The following is a 19,523-nucleotide window of genomic DNA, read 5'->3' as shown; positions in this document are numbered from 1 at the left end:
TGTTTTCAACAGGATGGATTATGATTGGAGAGGGAGCGATGACCAGATTGGTGGAGCTTGCCATTCCTGTAAGCAGTGGAGTGATGAAGAAGCTGGTTAGCGGGGCAGAGTGGCAGAGTGCTGGACCTGATGCAGTGATGGTCAGGCTGTAAGAATAAAGAATAGCATATTTTCTAAAATTATTCAGAAACACACCGTCAGGTGCCAAAGCCACCACAAAAAAAAAGCAACACATTTTTCAAGTTTTCTGTTATTTAATTAAAGGTGCCATAGAATGCATTGATACAATATTTTGAATTGTTCTTTGATATCTACATAGAAGGTATGTGGCTTAGGTAAGGGCAAAAATTCTCCAGAAACGGTTTTACATGTCCATTTACAACCCTAGGATTTCTCCCTAGAATGAAATGGTCTGTTATTGGCTTATTTGGAAGGATCATGAATAATAATGTTCAGCTGTGCTCTGATTGGCTGTTTCACAGTGCGGTTCATTTCAGTAGCTCACACAGCAGGATGGAAACTCAGGGAAAATATATATTTCAATACTTTCCCGCGCAGTTATATCGTTGGGTAATTATACTGTAAATAAAATACGGGCATCAGGGAGCCGCTATTAATATGCTGGGAATTGAAACTGCACGATTGCTTTTTAGTTTCACTTTCACTTTCGAGATTTGTGATCGTACAAACTCTGTTTATACTATGGAGCGGCAGTACTTACCACACATTTTACAAGATCAGATGCTTGTCAGTGGTGCTCAGGATCTGTAAATCATTCGCCATCATCCTCAGTCATCTCTCCTTACTCTGTTTATGTGGTAAATTAAATCTTATGTACTGTAATGTAACAGGCTACCGCTAGCAGCTAACCATGTCCCTTTAGTGGCTTGCATTATTTTATTAGAACGTGTTATTTGCTTTCCATGCCTTTCTGAATACAGACACCAACCCATCCCTGCACTTCACACCCCCTGCACAGCCTGGAACATAACATTTATTTCCATGATCTGCCATTTTCGCTGTTGTCCTCACTTGTTTGTTCACAATACCTGCAGAACTTCTGATGGTTCGGCTGGCGGCTGGCCTAGAACATGGGCGGGTTTATGCAAATGTTAGGGGCGTAACTATTAGTGACCCCGACTGTAATGTCACAGTCAGTGTTATGTTCTGATTCGCCTATTTTTCAGTGGTCTTTTGCATTCACGAGATTTACATAAGAAGGAGGAAACAATGGTGTTTGAGGCTCACGGTGTGTCATTTCCATGTACAGAGCTGTTATTATTAAACTGTGCCAAGGTAAATATAGTTTTCCATTCTATGGCACCTTTAAACAAGGGGCCAAAAAAAATAAACAGGCAGAAGTGACCATTCATACCAGTTGCCTCATTAGGTGGTAAGACACTTGTTGGAGCAACGGTCAGACCAAGCTCCTCCATGGCATCGATCAAGGTGTTTGATAGTGGCCTGCTTGTTGTAGGCCTAGTTGTTGCTTGGTTTTTCTGGCTCATCTTTGCCTTTTTGTCTTGCTTTTACTTCCCAGGTGTCCATCATCTGACAGAACTTTTTTTCTTTCAGCCCTGATGTGCTTTGCTGCAATTCTTAGCCTCAGTCTGATGTATCTGGTTGTTATTTTTTTTTGTACATCATGACATGAGGGAAGCATGCTGTCCAAAGTGCTAACCTCTCTCTCCAGCAAATCCATGGCGTTTGGGAGCTCCATGAAGGTAGCACTGGTCCTGTTTCTGAACAGCTCCTCGATTTTCCAGACTACATCGAAGACCTCTTGAGACGGCCTACAAAGCACACCTGATTTGAATTCCTTCAGCTTGAGAAATATACTGTGCTCTCCCTCAGGATTATCATCATTGTGTTGAATTGCTTTTTTGCATTCTTCACAAAGGTTGGAAAATCGGATTACTTTATTTACAGTGTAGCCCGTAAGATGGTAGAGAGCACAGGTCTCTGTTTTTGTGAGGTCAGAAATAGCTCTGAGCTCTTGCAGCTTCTCCGATCTGAGGCTAGGACTGGCAAATTTCTCATTTGAGTTCAGAAAGTCTGCCAAAAGTCTGTTGTCATCCTCCTGATAGCTTCCTGATTTAACTCCGAACTGATATTGACCTCAGTTGCCTGATGAAACTTTACCGGAGTTGGGACTGGATTCCTTTTCTGATCATTTTGGAGCAGTTTTAATTGACATTCCCTCTTGACAATTCACCAAATCTTTCAGTGGACAAATTCAAACTTCATTGGAGAGGAGAGATTCTCTTTGCTACTATGTCTGGTGGAATTGTAAAAATCTGTCCATGAACTAGGGCACTCTTTAAGTTCTTCAACAGATGTCAGACATCTGGCATGAAGTATAGTTTCCTCTCTGATCTTGCTGGATGTGGGACAGATGTTTTATTGTGGTCCACCCCAAAGGCCTTCCACATTGCCTGATTAGGGCTGCCCATGTCGGTGGTGACATTAATAACATGAAGCCCAATGGAAGCTGCTTTGGAAATAATGTCAAGGACGATTGGCTTGTAAGTTGCCCCATTAGTGGAATTGCCACTGTAGTGGTAAGCCACTACTTGCTTCCATCTTGTCGTGCTCCCTGCCAACATAAAAACACATGCATGTGTGGCCGGTTTTCTTCCCCTGCGGGGGCTATAGCTAGTCAGCCTTCTAGCTAGTTTAATTTGTTTTATTTATTTTTTTTACTTGACCAACCGGACAAATATCCTTGATACCAGAAAGTGTATTTCTGGTATCAAGGTCTCGCTGCTTGTCTCTTTGTGAGAGACTTCAAAACGAATGAGCGCAACAGCACAAAGAAACTCAGAAAAAATTCAAAATGTTTAGTTTATTCGTAACATGATATCGTTAGGTAACATACCATGACAAGTGAGATACTTTGCTGAATATTCTCACTACGCAAAAAAAAAGAAAATACACCTACAGAGTGAAATCTAGACTAGTGCACGTGCGCTCTTTCACTATGATTCAGTCTATTAAAATACATTTAGAATTATCACAAAATTCAAGACATGGGGGCAGAAAATGTATATATTTATACCACTTCATATAGTTAATCAATTTCACACAAAGAGTGCTGTTTTTCTCCAGAAATTACCATGATTACAAATTGTTATATTGATTTTTACAACAGTTCAGTAAACAAAGTTACGTTTTAGACACCATATTGCCTGTTTTTGCACAACAAAAATAATTCCAAACACAGCCACAACACTGTTTTGCACATGCTGTGTTTCGTACCTGAATGAATCAACCGTTTAAATGATTAGGTTCAATTGCAACGACTCACTTATTAACAGTGACTTGCTGCCACCTACTGGCAATTTAATTTCACACTTAAAGTATATTTTTTATTATTTAAATAATTTCAAATGTCAGTATTCAACGTTTTGTTTAATACATCAAAACATTTCTAGTAATATGCATGCAAATAATCAACTAGTTAAAAGACCCTACAATAAAGTGTTACTAACCACAATTTTACTTAAGCAGGTTGCATTGCATTTAACAAGAGTTGTGTAATTTCTACCAAATAAAAAGGTAACACTTTATTTTAAGGGTCCAGAATAATGCATTAGTTAATCAATATTAAAGCATTAATTGAGCATAAATAAACTAGTAATTAATAATTAACTTATTCAAATTATGCATCAGTTAAGCATGAACACACCCGTAACTTATGATTATCTGACGGGTTTAAAGGTACACGTATTCGTACCGAAAATTTCGGTTTGGTACGCACGTGTACCGAACAAATCGTTCAATTCTTTTCAGGAAATTCAGACAATAAATGCCTTTTGTCGCCCTTTGATGAGGCGAGACAGATTGCCGTATATAAACACCTCAGTTCTGACGGCACCGCGGAGTGCGATCATATCTTCCTCTCTTTACTTCTAGTTTAAACACGAAATAAACATGAATTAACATCTCATGCCTCATGTAATCGCACAATCAGTGTTTCACTGAAAGATGCGATTAAAACGGCTTGTTGATTTACCTCTGGCAAGTCATCAGTGACCACAGCTCATTAGGTCACCTGAAAAATGAAGTTTAGAAAAGAGCATTTTTGCAAAATATTAGAGCTTGGCTATATAGTCATTATATTTTACTTTACCTCTTAGTGATATCTTACTCTTTTTGTCACGGTGTCTAGTTGGTGTGCCCATGTATAGCCACCAGAGGGCATGCTTCTTAGTTTTGTTTGTTTCTCTGAACTTCAGTTCCCATCACCCTTTTCTTTGACTATCTAGTCTCATTACAATCAGCTGTGTCTCATTTACCTTGTTAACTCATCCACATATAAACCCGGTTTTCTTTGTCTTTGGTTGCTGGTTTATTGTTTACCATTACGTTTTCTGTTGCTCTGTTTTTGCCCTGATGTGGATTACTCTTCAATAAATGCTGCATTTGGATCTTCTTGTTTTGGAGCATTCCATAAACCAGCCATCAACAGATCCAGCAGCTAAGCTGGGTTTATTAGATTGTGGCCATGGGCATTCGTGTTCTTCCTCCTGCGTCAAAGGAGGAGGATATTGAATGGATGTTTGAACTTATTTGCAAGTTTTTTTTTTTTGTCTTTATCCGCATCCTAAATGATCAGGAAAAGAGGAAATCAACAGTAAAACAGGAGAAAGTAGTAAACTATTACTATATAACTGTGCCATAGTAAAATAAATGTGCCTATTTTTTGATCAGTTTACCAGGTATCTGCCCAATCAGGTATCTAGGTGACAGTTTATAGTTCTTGAGAGTATGGTACCTCTCATTGCATGGCAGTGCACAGACCTGCCCCTCACTGACTGCACCTGTACTGCCTGCCGGCGGCCCTTTGAGCGTGCGCGATCAGAACAAACGATGCAATCTGGCTGATCATCAACAACGCGGAGCCTCTCCTATGGACACTAAGACCACGTCCACCCCTGCCACCCCCATCCCCGTTGGGCAAAGGCTCGAAATGATCACTTGATAGTGCTTCGTAAACACTCTAGCCTTTTATGGCGGCACCAGTGCGCGTGCAAAGATGTACCGGGAGATGCGCGATCATTAGACGACATATCGTCATTTTCAAAAGGCAAATATTCCCCTTCAGAGTCAGAATTGGTGAATAACATTTGCAACCAGGGGCGTAAATTTCATCTGACAGTAGGGGGGGACAATCAACATAAAATATCTCAAGAGCAATTTTTGAAGGGGACTCAAATAATACAGCCAAAATTGTACATGTAATGATAGATATCTGTACACAGCATGTGTACATAGCATGGAGAACGTGTTTAAATATGAGTTCATGGTTCACCACGCGGTCATATTATAATTATTATTTTGCGTCATCCATAGTATTTTAGGTTTCGTCTGAAACCTACTATGTCTTTTCGCATTAATTCAACCGCATTAAACCCACTGATCTGCCACTTAACATCATATTGAACGAAACCCAACAAGTAGGTCTACAATATTAGCCTAATATCAGTTCACACACAGGCTTATCGCCGTGTTAGTTGTAGTGGGTGACAAGCTACGGTATTAAGCTTGTTAACCTTATAATCGCTCATAGAAAATACATCGGATGTCATAATTTTTTTGTCATGACTAAATTATTAATGATCCAGCATCATCTGTATTAAAGAGAAAGAATCATTTCAGCCGATGTTTAAAGAGAATAAAATAGCCTTGACAGCCTACTTACACATAACTAACTTGCTCTCTCTCACCGGACTCGTGTGTGTGTGTGTATCGGTAAAGAAGGAAAGCAGGCGGTGGACCAAACCACTGTGAGGAAAGGGAGGGGGGAATCAAAACATTTCTGAACTTTTGCGTTTATTTTGTTTTACTAATCACACAGTTATTTTAAGTATATGTCCATTATATTATTTTCAATACACCGAGTCGCTTGTAATGATATTTTTAGGGGGGGTCCTGTCCCCCCCGGGATTTACGCCTATGTTTGCAACACATCCTCACGGTACAACTTTTTATTAGCCATTTGGCGATTTTCTCTCACAAATCTCACAATTTACTCGGACGCTATGAACTGAACTGCTTCCGCATCAGTGACACGATAGCTCACTTGCTCTGCTATTTCCTTGAACACTTTTAGTCTAGAATCGAAGTACATGTCTGCAGTCTAGTGGTAGGGAATACAAATTAGATATTACACCATATTAGGAACTACAGTCTATTTCATTAAGTATGACGTCTTGTCGCAATTTTGCGACTTTGGCGCTTAGAGGGTTAAAAGTCCATTTTAGTTCATATTCATTGCGTTCCAAAATAGCACAGTCGAGTACACTTAGATTATCTTCAGTTTATCTTAAGAAATACTAAAGAATAATTTTTAGTATATTAAGTACAAAATTAGTGCGCGAAAATAGAGCCCTTTAAGTACATTATGGAAGTGTACTTGTTTTTCACCAGGGTATTCATCTCTATATTTGGTAGTTTCAGCACCTGCTTTGCCAACTGAACAGCTTCTTCATTTCCATCCACTCCCACATGTGCTGGAACCAAATAAAAGACAAATATAATCCTAATTTATCAACTTTATAAATGCTTGAAAGAATTTCATATAAAATGTCTTGTCTTGATGATCTCCCACTAATGAGGCTTGACAATACTGAGTGAGAGTCTGAACGTATCACTGCACTAGTTGGTCGATTCTCCTCCATCCATTGTATAGCTATCGGTTGTATAACCCAGCAGCATAGTCAAAATGCTCAACCCATCATTTTTTCAGAGTGACCCAGCACGTGTAAAAAATAATGTAAATTACCCAATAAAATGACCCAGAAGGCTGAACCCAGCATTTGAATTAAAAAAAATAATCCAGCATTTTTAGAGTGTAGGTAGAATGCAATGCAGGTAATGAATATGCTAAATGGCATATAACGTCATCTAGAGATATCTAGCGACTCAAACTGGCTTTAGCTACTCACTGAAAATAGCCAAAGTCTCATGTCACTCGGCGGCCATCTTTGAAATGCCTCTCAGGCATGCAAGTGCTGTTCCTATCTCTTTGAATGGGTAAACATAAAATTCTCCAAAACTGTTCGCCAAGCCTACGATTAAATTTCATGTTTGAATCACCAATGAAATGTGACAACAACTGTATCATAAATGTTGTTTATTTTGCTCAAATAGCGTTATAAAAGCATAATATTCAGGCCAGACACGCCAGTGTGCATGCGCAGTCCTAAGTGCACGTCTCAGAACGCTGACTGTTTCTATAGCAACCGGGACTTCTAACCATGTATTGTGTATATATCTATGCTTCTAACGGCAGCTGCAGTGACACGCTGACTTTACTGATTAGCGACTGGCTCTTTTCGATATAGCGGCCATACTGAGTGTTGCATTTTTCCCCATTCAAAACTGTGACACGTCTTGGGTATTTATAGTCTTTGATATAGCTACTTCACATTATTCCACTCTACTTGCAATGATATGTTTCCCATAACACCAGAGAGTAAGCATATTGACGAAAAACCAAACGACTGCAACAATATGTTTCCAATAACAAACAGAAGCTTGTTCAACAGCATATTTGCTAAAACACAGCTAGCCTTAACAACGAGAATGTTCCAAATGATAAACACAAAATCCTGGTAAACAGTACGTTAGATTCCAAATAGTGACTAAATAGCTTTTAAGCAACAGCCGTTTCCAAACAAGCTATGGCCAACGAGATCAGACTTTAGCAACAGTGTGTACTGAGCAATTAAAAACTTAGCAACAAGCGTGTTGCCAATACCTGACAACTTTAAGCATGAGCTTAGCTTCATGAAGACACGTTCGGATGAATGGAGAGTGAAGTATATCCACGTCTGTTGAGGATGTTTGATCTTCTTAATGATGTACAATTCCTTCATGCAGGGAGGTCCTATTTCGACTGAATTGTTCTTGAATCACTTCCGAATGAAGCAGCTTATACTGGTCAATGCGGCGAATCGTGTGTCCAAAACACGACCTGAATTTGAAGCAATAACTGTAAGGTCAACATCCTTTAAATCTGTTTGAAAGCTGACCTGAGTGAGTGTTTGTGACGAACTAGAAGACTGTTAAGCGAGTATCTGTGCAACGGATTAGGGTTTTGAAGCTGTCTTGAGCGAACTAGAACTCAAGGTTGACTAAGCGCATGTCTCTGTGACAGACTATGGCAAGTGTGAGTATGGATGAACTTATATATCTTATTAATTGTGGTGGAAGGAGTTACGATCAGCTGAGCGTCAGCTGATGCTGCAGGCACTCCGTGGTCTGTCTGAACTATGCTTGAGCTCCATTCATTGCTCAAACTAAATTTTATTGTTCCATTTCAATTTTGAATTTTGCAGCCAACCAATCACGAATTTGAGTAGTACAGCCTATGCAAATGTGACAATGACGCATCAAATGAGTGAAATGTCCACGCTCAGATGTAAATCCATCATAGGTAAATTGCAATAGCAATGCCGTTAGTTTATCCGATAGTATGTCATGAACTGCCAAGCATTAGGCCTACATTTAAGTGAAAATGAATGGCAGGTAGGCTAATATGCAACTTGATAGCCTAGTGTAGAACACGGCCTCACATCACGCATCTGCAGCTCGTTTGTAAAAGGAGAAAACAGAATAAAACTGTATATAAAAAAGGAATATATAGGCTTATGTACAAAATATATTTCACTTGGATCATCAACAGATGAACAAAACAAAAGAAAAAAATGTGCTGCGTTTCGCTTCATTGTGACATGTCACGTGCTCCAAAGTTCGCGGAAAGGAAACCGAGACGGCTGAAAGCAGTTTTCTTTATTTTGCAAAAGCTTTACAGTTTTGAATGATGTCTTGCATCTGCTTGACAAACCAGCTTATGACCATAAATTACGGAATAACAGATGAGAAAACAATGCAGTGATCGAACTGTTGAAAAGAAACCTGTGACTAGAGGTCGCTGTTCCTTAAATCTTTGCTTGAGAACACGTCTGGTGCCTGTGCACATTATTGTGACTGTGCCTGGAAGACAGAAGATTCAATAAAGAAAAAAATGTTATTAGACACGTTTTCCATTTTTTGTGTTTTTGTTCCAGGTTTAATTTTTTCTCAATGTTATTCATTTATTAAAAGTATTATGCCAGTAAAACGACGCGTACTTGGATGCTTTTGAATGTAAACTGTTAATTGCGGTTACATTGTAACACGGTGTTTCTATCTATATAGCCTATATGCAAACTAAGCAAAAAATAAAATGTCCCTTTTATGATGGGATATTTTCATGCCTGTTTAATGAACAATAAATAATTATTGCACATGCACAAGTGAAAGAGTCCGTATGACACAAATGGTTTACAGGGTTAATTAGATTAGATTAGATTAGATTCAACTTCATTGTCATTACACAAGTACAGGTACAGGGCAACGAAATGCAGTTTAGGTCTAACCAGAAGTGCAATAGCAGCAAGTGCAGTATATACAATGGTTGAATATGTGCAGGACAAGGATATGTACTGAATATATGTATAAATATATATAGAAAGATGGTTATTAATATAAACAGAATTTACAGGTGAATATGTATAGTGAATAAATATACAGCTGGCTATTACTATAAACAGAATTTACAGGCGATATGTACTATCAATATAATATATATACAGATGACTATTACTATAAACAAGGTGTAAAAGTGCAGTGGAAGTGATTGCATATTACAATTAGACATACGGTGCAAAATGTTAATGTAAACATTGATAATGTAAACAACAGTCGGCAGTGCAAATGAGCATAGTCCAATTTAGGTATGGTAGTGCAAGATACAAAAGTAAACAGTTGTTACTGTAATAAAAATTTACATTCAGTAGTGCAGTAGTTCAGTAATAAGGGTCACAGTACAACAGGACACTGAAGAGAACTTTCTACTGATTGTGAAAAACACCAGGAGAAAGATGCCCATGGTCTCTGATCATCGTGATAGTTCTTCTGCAGGAGGCATGAGGACCATGTTGGAGAACTTTCACATGCTTTGGAGGAAGAGTAGGGTAACATCTTACAGTAAAAACTGACAATAATAAAGCCCTTCAGGCTCAGCTGGGATGCAAACCTAGGACCTTCTTGCTGTGAGGCAACAGTGCTACCCACTGAGTCAGTTTTGCCTAGATCTGAACCCTTAATATTAATAATAATAACAATAAAAAAAAAATCAGTTCAGGTCCAGCATCTCTGGATTTTCTTTTACAATTTTGTGAAGAAAATTGTGAAAATACTTCAAATAGAGAATGGATCCTGAAATGTATAAAGAAATTGTCAGCTAGCTTCATTTCAAATAATGAGTATCCTGATTCTGCAACAAAGTCAGAAAAAATTACAATTTGAAGAAGTCCTTCAGGGCGAGTTTGTAATTACTATTGTTTTAAAAGTGTACTTTTGAGTCTGAATTTTAACCAAAAAAAAAAAGGGAAATTAATGTGTATTATACATTCTATACATGTACAAAGCAGAAAGAAATGTAACTACTTGCTCCAATGTGACATACAAAATACCATTGTTTTGCGAACACAGTTAAACACTTAAGTTATAATCTACCTAATATGTTGCTAACCCCTTCCTGAATATATTTAGTAGTTGAATATAACGACTTATAAGATAACATGTTCATGTTCCCACGAGTTATGACATTCCCACAAATTAATATCTTGTGGCCACGACAAAACTAAGTGACCCGAACATGTCCCCTCCCGGTCACCGTACGTCTCAGCAAATGATGTGTGCTTCGTTTGGAAATGCTGTTCAACGTTTTCTTGTTAGCAATTTCCACATATCAAACATACCGACAGTGAAAGTGAATAAATCTGGCCACACAGAATTTTCTCTCTTTTCATCCGAGATTTTTCTTTTTTAGACTTTTTTTAGACCACAATATCAGCTAACGTTACACACACAGGAAATAGACAGGAAGTGTCACATGGTTCGATCGATAAACTAACATTTTATTTTCAGTGTCACATCTGTTACCTTGAACACTGTGTTCAATACAAAAATAAAATAAATATAAAAATATTTTTTTATTTGCATGTCAAATTTATTTATTCATTTTATTTTTTTTAATTTTCATGTTCTTATATTTTTTGCCAATTAAAGAAACTTAAAAGGTAAAAGGCTTTAAATCAATGAACCGTATTCCTATATACTACAAAAACTGTTTTTTAAACAAAGTTGCTCATATAAAAGAACATTACCACCACACTTATAAAAGACATTAATTTTCAGTATGTATCTGTTATTCATAAAGGGCTAATATGTGGAGTAAAATTATGTTCCTAAATCAGTTTCAGTTGAAATCAGAGAACTTAATACTAAACTTATGTATATTATAAACACATTTTAGCACAGATTATAGTTTGCTTTCTAATTTTAATAAAGATCATCTGGGGAAATGTAAATGCATTAACATTTCAAATAAATTATTTTAACCATTTCCATTAAAACTAAATTTCCATTCAGACAGTCAAAATCAACTGTTTTAAACTTACAGTCATGGACCTTTGATAAAATCCACTGCAAATAAAGCTGAAATTTGATTTATTGCCTTTACATTCAGGGGAGAAACTGAGATTAAATAAAATTAATTGTCAATAGGATTCAATTTAATTTAATAAATTAAGATTTGATCTACAAATTATTTATGAGTTTGACAGATCTCTCCAATCCTGTAATTTGAATATCAAGAGAGTTTGTCCATGATTGAAAATATCACAAATGCTCTGTAGTTTATCATGAATTGAAAACACTTCACAGTTCACTTCACAGACTAGATATAAAGCTAATCTATTAATAATAGTTCATCTCTTTATTTCATCATATACCTTATTATTTACATTTGTTTTCTAATGTAAATCCGGTGCTTTTGGCGAAAAAGACTTTTATTTTGGTCTGTCGATGTGACGTCATAAGGCTGCGCCGCGCGCCCGCGTCTGTGATTCTGCTGAAGAAAGGTGAGCGCTGTTAATCATTTAAATGGTTTAAATCAGTACAACTCGTTTAAAGAATGTATATAAAGCTGTGAGATGAATTACTGCTTTAATGCTTTATCTATCTGTCTGATATTAATGAAGGATATGTTGTAAGTAAAACGCTTCCACGAGCAGTGATGGAGAAACGGAGCTTTTCGAAACCGAGTCTTTTGAATCAATTGATTCACAAAAATCACTGTTTTGAATCACTCGAATCGCCGCACGCTGACAGCACAAGCTAATTAAAACACAACAAACACAAACGTGAAATGAATTTGACAGATCAGCTGGAATTGATTACATTAAAGTGGAACCAATATAACCTACAAATCGGAAAATCCCAAATATAAATCTTAATACAAATGTCAACTTTAGTATATAGGCTGTATATGACTTAATTATAATGACTTATTAATTTGAGTGCTAGTTTTGGTTGGTTGGTTGTTTGTTTGTTTGTTTGTGTGTGTGTGTGTTATTAGGTGATTTAAGGCCATTATTTCTGACTCACTCCCTAACTAACCAGTGCACTGACTACTGAACTAAGACATGATTTGTTAATTTCTTTTAATTATCTTAAACAGGACAATGTGTCCAAACACAGAAAAAAACTCCTGAAGCAGCTGAGATCCACGTGACACACTGTTATAAAGATGGTGTTTATTAAAGAGGAGAGTGAAGACATGAAGATTGAGGAAACATTCAGAGTCAAACATGAAGATACTGAGGAACAAACAGGTTGGTTTTCATTATTAAAGTTGAATTCAAACGTTAATGTTTTTTAAGACACAAACTGAAAAAAGAACACTAAGACCTGAATTGTGAGAGATAAACACGTTTTCGTTTCATTAAGTGTTTGTGTGGTAAATGTGAGGCCATGGTCACAGCTGAGGAAAGTCAGTGCTGCAGGGAGTTAGATACGTTAGGTACTAGATAAATGTCTAGTTCTTTCATGAAACTCTAGATGGCGCAGGCTAATGGGTTCTTAATATAACTTATGATATTCACCGCGATAAACGACTTGGCACAAGCTGATTGGTCCATGTTGCATACGCAGCCAGTGAGCTTACTGCTACATTTAAATGCCTGGTTTGCATTCACTTGAGATTCCTGCAGCGCGCTTTTAGAGTTCCACTGAAACTCTCCTCCTTCCCCAGCTCCACCTGTATAGATCTTCTATGGGTTATTTTATGTTATTTGTGCAGCAGCAGTATGTCTTAAATACTCGCGGCACCGTATCACCGTATGTATTGGCAGTAGCAAGTTCCTGTACTTGTTTGCAGCAGCGTAGCAGATCTATTCCGCCAAGACCAAATACAGTAACATTGTCATATCCATCACCATGCTAAAATCTTCCGAGAGCTGTCATGACAGAAATATTCATAAAAATGAAGCGTTAGCGTTAGTTCTGGCAGGTCACGTGAGTCAAGCTTGCATCAGCTGATTCTCAGCTGATCGTATCTACCTATAGGAATACAACACCTATCGCGGCATTCCTATATAAGCTCTCTTCCGTATCAATCAGCAGCTTTTTCCGCTTGCTTAGGAGCAAATCAGACGGCGAATTCCATCTCTATGGGAACGCTTTCAATCAGAATTTTCAGGGGTTCGTTTCCCACGGAGTTCTCACCAGATTCAACAAGTTTGTGAACTTGAACGCGAATTCGCCGCGATCGATATAAGCTGATAGACTCGGAAGCGCTGCTTCTCATTACGATATATCATTGACATAGACTCTTTGCCTGCAATGCCCGCAATTCATCGCTGAAGTTGTACTAATGTGAGTGCATCAACTACACTTTTACACGAGATCTTGCTTTCCCCACTGGAAGAAGCAAAGATATCAAGGAAGGTTAAAGCATCCACGTAAAAACTGAACATTTAACCCTTTATTCATCTCTGAATGTCTTCACGAAGCTAAGCTAAGTTCTTATTTCGTTTTCATTGCCTTATGCTATGTTGGCAATTATGCTATCGTCAAATATTGCTCGTTGTTAAGGCAGTTGTTCAATAACATGTTTGTTTGTTAGGCATGCTGTTGCTTTAGGCTCATTGGTTGTATTTTGTCACGCTGGTAACATTACCCAGTAAACCTTCCACAGCGAGGCTTGTTTTTAATATGTTGTTTAAGGCTGTCTGATATGAAACCGGTTGCTACTTAAGACTCATCTAGTATTGGGAATTCTGTTTCATTAAACTTATCCTAATTTTATTTCTATTTTGATATGCTGCTTTAATCAGTGTACCTGTAACGTGCTTGATACTTAACAGGCAGTATGTAGATTTTGCTACCAAAGGTTATTAATGCTAATGATTATCTGAATAAGGGCAACATGCTGTTGCCTAATCGTCGGGTATTGACCATATGCTGTACTGCATTAAAGGGGCATGCTGCTCTTCTCAGCTGCTGATAAAAGAAGAGCACCCCTTCGCTGCTTCTCTTCTTAAAGGGCATGCTGCCACAGTCTACGCTATTTCAGAAGGTCTTTGCTTTAAAGCTGTTAGGGTATTGGGATTTTGCTTGCTTTTAGGGCTTATCTAGTGCTCGGTATCATGTTTGTTGCTAGACCTGCTTGTTTCTTTAAAGCTATTGGTTGTACTGCAAGTACTGGTACTTGGTAAATTTGCAACAGCAAGAAGCTAATATTTAACCTGTTGTTAGGCCATCTGATTGTTCTCGAAATACGCTTGCTGCTTATGGCTCATCTAGTTATTGGGACTGCTATTTCCTTAAGTTTCTCTGACTACTGCTACATGCTTGTTGCAAAGCTGTCGAGTGCATTGGTAAGGATTTCTGACTTCATGCACGTGGGTTGTCAGATTGAAGACGCGTAACATAACGAGCACAATGTCAATGGGAGACGACAACCTGTAAACTGAGTTGATTTGAGTTATTATATGCTGTTTCTATAGAGTTTTTAAATGGATGCTGAAGCTTTTAGGCCAGGTAGAATATGCGATCTGTCTGAACCATTCATTGCTCGCTTCTATGGCTGCAGTACGTGTGTTTGCTGCAAATTAGGCTGCCATTTTTAGTGAGTCAATTAGCTGTCAATTTTTCTGCATCTTTTTCAGGTATTGCATAAAAGGGCTTGCTGCTCTTCTTAGCTGCTTATAAAGAAGAGAACCCCTTCACTGCCTTCTCCGTAAGCGGCTGCTGCCCCAGTCTCTGCTATTTCAGAAGGATATGCTTCTTTCAGGATGCCATCAGTTGTGGTTTGGGCGGTTCTGGCCTATCGTTGTGTCGGGCGGTTCGGGCCTATCGTTTGTGTTGGGGGGGTTATTATTGTTGCTCTCCCTGCTCATTCATGACAGGCTGCATGGATGGGCAGGGAGTTTTTGCACAGAACAGAACCATACCGCCAAACCAAAACTTTATGCTAAGTATCTATCTTTTGACGATAGTGGTCCTGACAGAAATGAAGCATTAGCGTTAGTTCTGGCAGGTCAAGTGAGTCAAGCTTGCATCAGCTGATCGTATCTACCTATAGGAATACAACACCTATTGCGGCATTCCTATATAAGCTCTCTTCCGTATCAATCAGCAGCTTTTTCCGCTTGCTCGGGAGCAAATCACCCTCCTCCATCCCCAACTCCTCCTTTCGCAGTCAGGACTTGTCTTCTGATATTCCTTGCTGAATCAGACTTAAATACACTTAAATATCATTAAGTACATTAATGATATCTGCTTTGTTCTGTTCTGTTTACCCTAGGGGGGTTATTATTGTTGCTCTCCCTGCTCATTCATGACAGGCTGCATGGATGGGTAGCGAGTTTTTGCACAGAACAGAACCATACCGCCAAACCAAAACTTTATGCTAAGTATCTATCTTTTGACGATAGTGGTCCTGACAGAACTGAAATGGTATGCTTTATTATGCATTAAACAATAACATACTGTAGTCAACTCAAAAGTTGTTTTCAATTTTGTCGTTAATCACTTACCCCCATGTCGTTCCAAACCTGTAAAAGCTTTGTTCGTCTTCGGAACACAATTTAAGATATGCAGGCGTATATGATGGCAGATAGAGTATCCTGACGATGTTTTTCATATTTAAAGTTGAATGATGTCCTGGAATACTCCAATGGTTTTTCCATTTTACATGTCTCACACTGCAAGCATTAGTGCTCAGTTTTGATTACTTTTCTACTGTTTATGTTCACTTAAGAGATAACTGACTGCATTTAAGTGAAAAATCACCAAGAAGGGCATTTTGACATTTTTGAGTGTGTTTCTTCATTTAAGTGCACACCCTATGTAGTAGCCTATACTTGTCTGTTGCACACCATCTCAGATCACGTGCAAGGAAAGCCACCATGCTGCTTTAAATGACAGAAACAGAATGCAGCATTGTGTTTTCATAATTTTTGGAAGCCGAGATAATAAAATGAAAGTAAGATTCTATTAATTGCACAGCTGCAGTGGGGACCCCTGGTGGTTTTGAGGGCTGTACGCAACTTGTGTACTTTGTGTATAGTGAGGACCGGTGCTTCTTTCGTTTCAGACTGAACTTGGCAAATGGTGTGGCCAGTAACTGCTTATTCTCTGTCCTCCAGACTAAGATGATGCAGACAGTGGTCAGTGTGACTAGTAAGTGCTCCAGCTGCTGCGTTAAACTGATGTTAACTTGTATTTGTCTCTTTTCACCTCAGACCTGATGGCACTGAAAGAAGAGAGTCAAGAACTGAATGAAACTCAAGAGAAAGATCAAAATGAAGAACAGCATGATTTCAAAACTGAAGAGGAATCGATTAGTTGCTCACAGACTGAAAAGACTTCCTCACCCAAAAACGCTCAAAAAACACAAACTACAAACATTAATTCCCACATTAGAGTTCATACTGGAGAGAGACCTTTCACCTGCCAAAAGTGTGGACAAATTTTCAAACAGAAAGGAAGCTTTACAATGCATATGAAATTTCACATTGAAAAGAAACCAATAATATGCCCTCAGTGTGGAAAGAGTTTTACACGGAAACAGTTCCTTAATGCCCACTTGAGAATTCACACTGGAGAAAAACCTTACACCTGTAAACTGTGTGGGAAGAGTTTCACACAAAAAAGTACCCTTAATGCCCACATAAAACGTCACACTGGAGAGAAACCTTGCACCTGCAAACTGTGTGGGAAGAGTTTCTCAAACGCATATTTTAATACTCACATGAAAATTCACACTGAAAAGAAACCATTAATATGCTCTCAGTGTGGAAAGAGTTTTACTGAGAAAAAACTCCTTAACGCCCACATGATCATTCACACTGGAGAGAAACCTTTCCCCTGCAAACTGTGTGGGAAGAGTTTTGCACGTAAAGGACACCTTGAGATTCACATGAGGATTCACACTGGAGAGAGACCATTCATATGTGCTCAGTGTGGAAAGAGTTTTACACAGAAAATTTTCCTTATAGGCCACATTAGACTTCACACTGGAGAGAAGCCTTTCACCTGCCCTCAGTGTGGAAAGAGTTTCGCAATCAAAAGAAACCTAAAGACTCACATAAGAAGTCACACTGGAGAGAATCCATACACATGTGATCAGTGCGGCAGGAGTTTCAGATATAAAGAAAGCCTTAATAATCACATGAAGATTCACTCAAGAGAGAATTTCAAGAGTTTTAAAACACTCAAGAGTTTTAAATGTCATCAGTGTGAAAGGAGTTTCACAGACACAAATCACCTTCAGGATCATGTTAAAATTCACATCGGAGAAAAGCCTTTCATGTGCCGTCACTGTGGGAAGAGTTGCTCAAAGGCAGGACACCTCAAGGATCACTTGAGAATTCACACTGGAGAGAAACCTTTCACCTGTGAACAGTGTGGAAAGAGTTTCAGTGCTAAAGGAAGCCTAAAGACTCACATAAGTATTCACACTGGAGAGAGACCTTACAAGTGTCTTCAGTGTGAGAAGAGTTTCAAACGTCAAAGCAGCATGAAACGTCATTTGAAAACGCATTCTGGGAAGAAATTGCCGTTTTCCTCAGAGTGACAAGATGTTTAGAAAAAGGAGCGATTTCTACAATCATTTGTGCATTCATTCTACAAGACGATTTAATTGTGGTCAATGTAAGAAACTTTTTCTTTTTGGCTTCACAAATAAAGATACATGTGAAAAGTCAGGAAATGAGACTCTGCTTATGTCTTTGGTTAAAGAATATGACAAGAAAAAATGCTGTGTGAAATCAAGGCTACGTTCACACCACAGCTGAACGCAGGCTACATCTGATTATCTCTTATGACTACTACTTTTTTTTTTTTTTTTTAGAGGAGAAGAAGAGAGGGCGATCACAAAGTAGTGATACCTTTTAACATCTACAGAGGTCACACCTCCAGGGGGTACTGTAACTTTCAGAAGTAAAGTTTATGACTCTTTGGCTGCATTCATATACTTTCTGAGCAGGTACTTAATTTAAATAAGTATTTACTTAATGAGCGCTAAAAGAGTACATACACTATAGCCTGAGTGCATTAAGTATGAATGCGATCCACACATCATCTCCCTTGTTGACGTTATCATATGACGTAATAACAAGCGTTACAACTTAAAAGATATGAGCAGCAGGTTTAATTCATCTATCTGTAAATATCTTGATATTGATGAAACGTGCTTATTTTATGGTCTTGTTGATTAAAGGCACAATATGTAAGATTTTAATAATAAAAATTAGGGATGCACGATATTGGATTTTTGCAGATACGCCGATATTTTTCAACTCATTTTGGCCAATACCGATATATTTCCTTTTGTTTGGACACAACACCAAGTCTTGAATTTCAGCAAAGATGTGTGTATCAACTTATTTAGTTTTTTTTATCTTCTTTTTTTTTAATGTTCTCCCTTCCCTAGCAGGCCAATTTTCTCCATAATTGTCCTAAAACAAGACAAAACAGAAAACCTTATGAAAAATATAAAGACAGGGTGAAATTTTATTAACATTTGAAAATACGACACAGCAGCGCATGCATACAAAATACTGAAGTGCTAAAGTTTGGTTAAAACTTGCCTAGTTTTTGGCCCCTGTGAATAAATGGTCGTTCTGACCCCTCAATTTAATCAGTTGAGCTGTCTGCTCGTTGCTCCCTAAAATCAATAGAAATATTAGAAGTTTTGCCTCAAACCACCTAACAAATGAAGCCACTTGGTGGTAATATTTTTAGCTTAAGTTCACGTTTTTTAAAGGGGTCATCGGATGCAAAATTCACTTTTACAAGTACATAAAAGTGTGTTGGAAGTGTGTGTACACATCCATCCCATAATTATAAAAATCCACCCAGTGTTTTTTTTTTTAAATCCCTATTTTAAAATCCCCTTTCTCAAATCAGGCTGTTCTAAGATTCCTGTCAGACTGACGTAGTTCTGTACAGGCCCCTCCAACGATAGTTGATTGACAAGGCCGTCTTACCTTAGACCCGCCCTGAATGAGCTGAGAGCAGTCCACCATTGTGTCGAATCCGGTGCAGAGGAAAACATGAACGTCTCCGATTAAGCGATCGATGCGTTTTGTTGTTGGATGTAACAATGAATATAGCAG

At 38.2% G+C, this 19,523-nt stretch overlaps 1 protein-coding gene across 3 annotated transcripts; it reads left to right on the top strand.

Annotated features, from left to right (window-relative positions):
* Window positions 1-36: 36 nt before the first annotated feature.
* Window positions 37-18,488, top strand: LOC131538734 (gastrula zinc finger protein XlCGF57.1-like). 3 transcript variants are annotated; one of them, XR_009270657.1, is made up of 4 exons: window positions 37-140; window positions 12,578-12,731; window positions 16,647-18,057; window positions 18,257-18,488. XR_009270657.1 is itself a non-coding variant. In XM_058772805.1 (3 exons), exons 2-3 carry the CDS (start codon window positions 12,647-12,649, stop codon window positions 17,978-17,980), a joined length of 1,419 nt encoding a protein of 472 aa, XP_058628788.1. In that variant the 5' UTR covers window positions 11,775-11,978; window positions 12,578-12,646; the 3' UTR covers window positions 17,981-18,184. The 3 variants fall into 3 exon arrangements, 1 of the variants encoding a protein (XP_058628788.1); XR_009270656.1 differs by lacking the exon at window positions 37-140 and adding an exon at window positions 11,775-11,978; XM_058772805.1 differs by lacking the exons at window positions 37-140; window positions 18,257-18,488 and adding an exon at window positions 11,775-11,978 and having other exon boundaries at window positions 16,647-18,184.
* The last annotated feature ends 1,035 nt before the right edge of the window (window positions 18,489-19,523 follow it).

This window comes from Onychostoma macrolepis, chromosome 04 (genome assembly GCF_012432095.1).
Source record: "Onychostoma macrolepis isolate SWU-2019 chromosome 04, ASM1243209v1, whole genome shotgun sequence".
Lineage (NCBI taxonomy): Eukaryota > Metazoa > Chordata > Actinopteri > Cypriniformes > Cyprinidae > Onychostoma > Onychostoma macrolepis.
The sequence above is the reverse complement of the archived record's forward strand: the minus strand, read 5'-3'. Positions and strand labels throughout refer to the sequence as shown.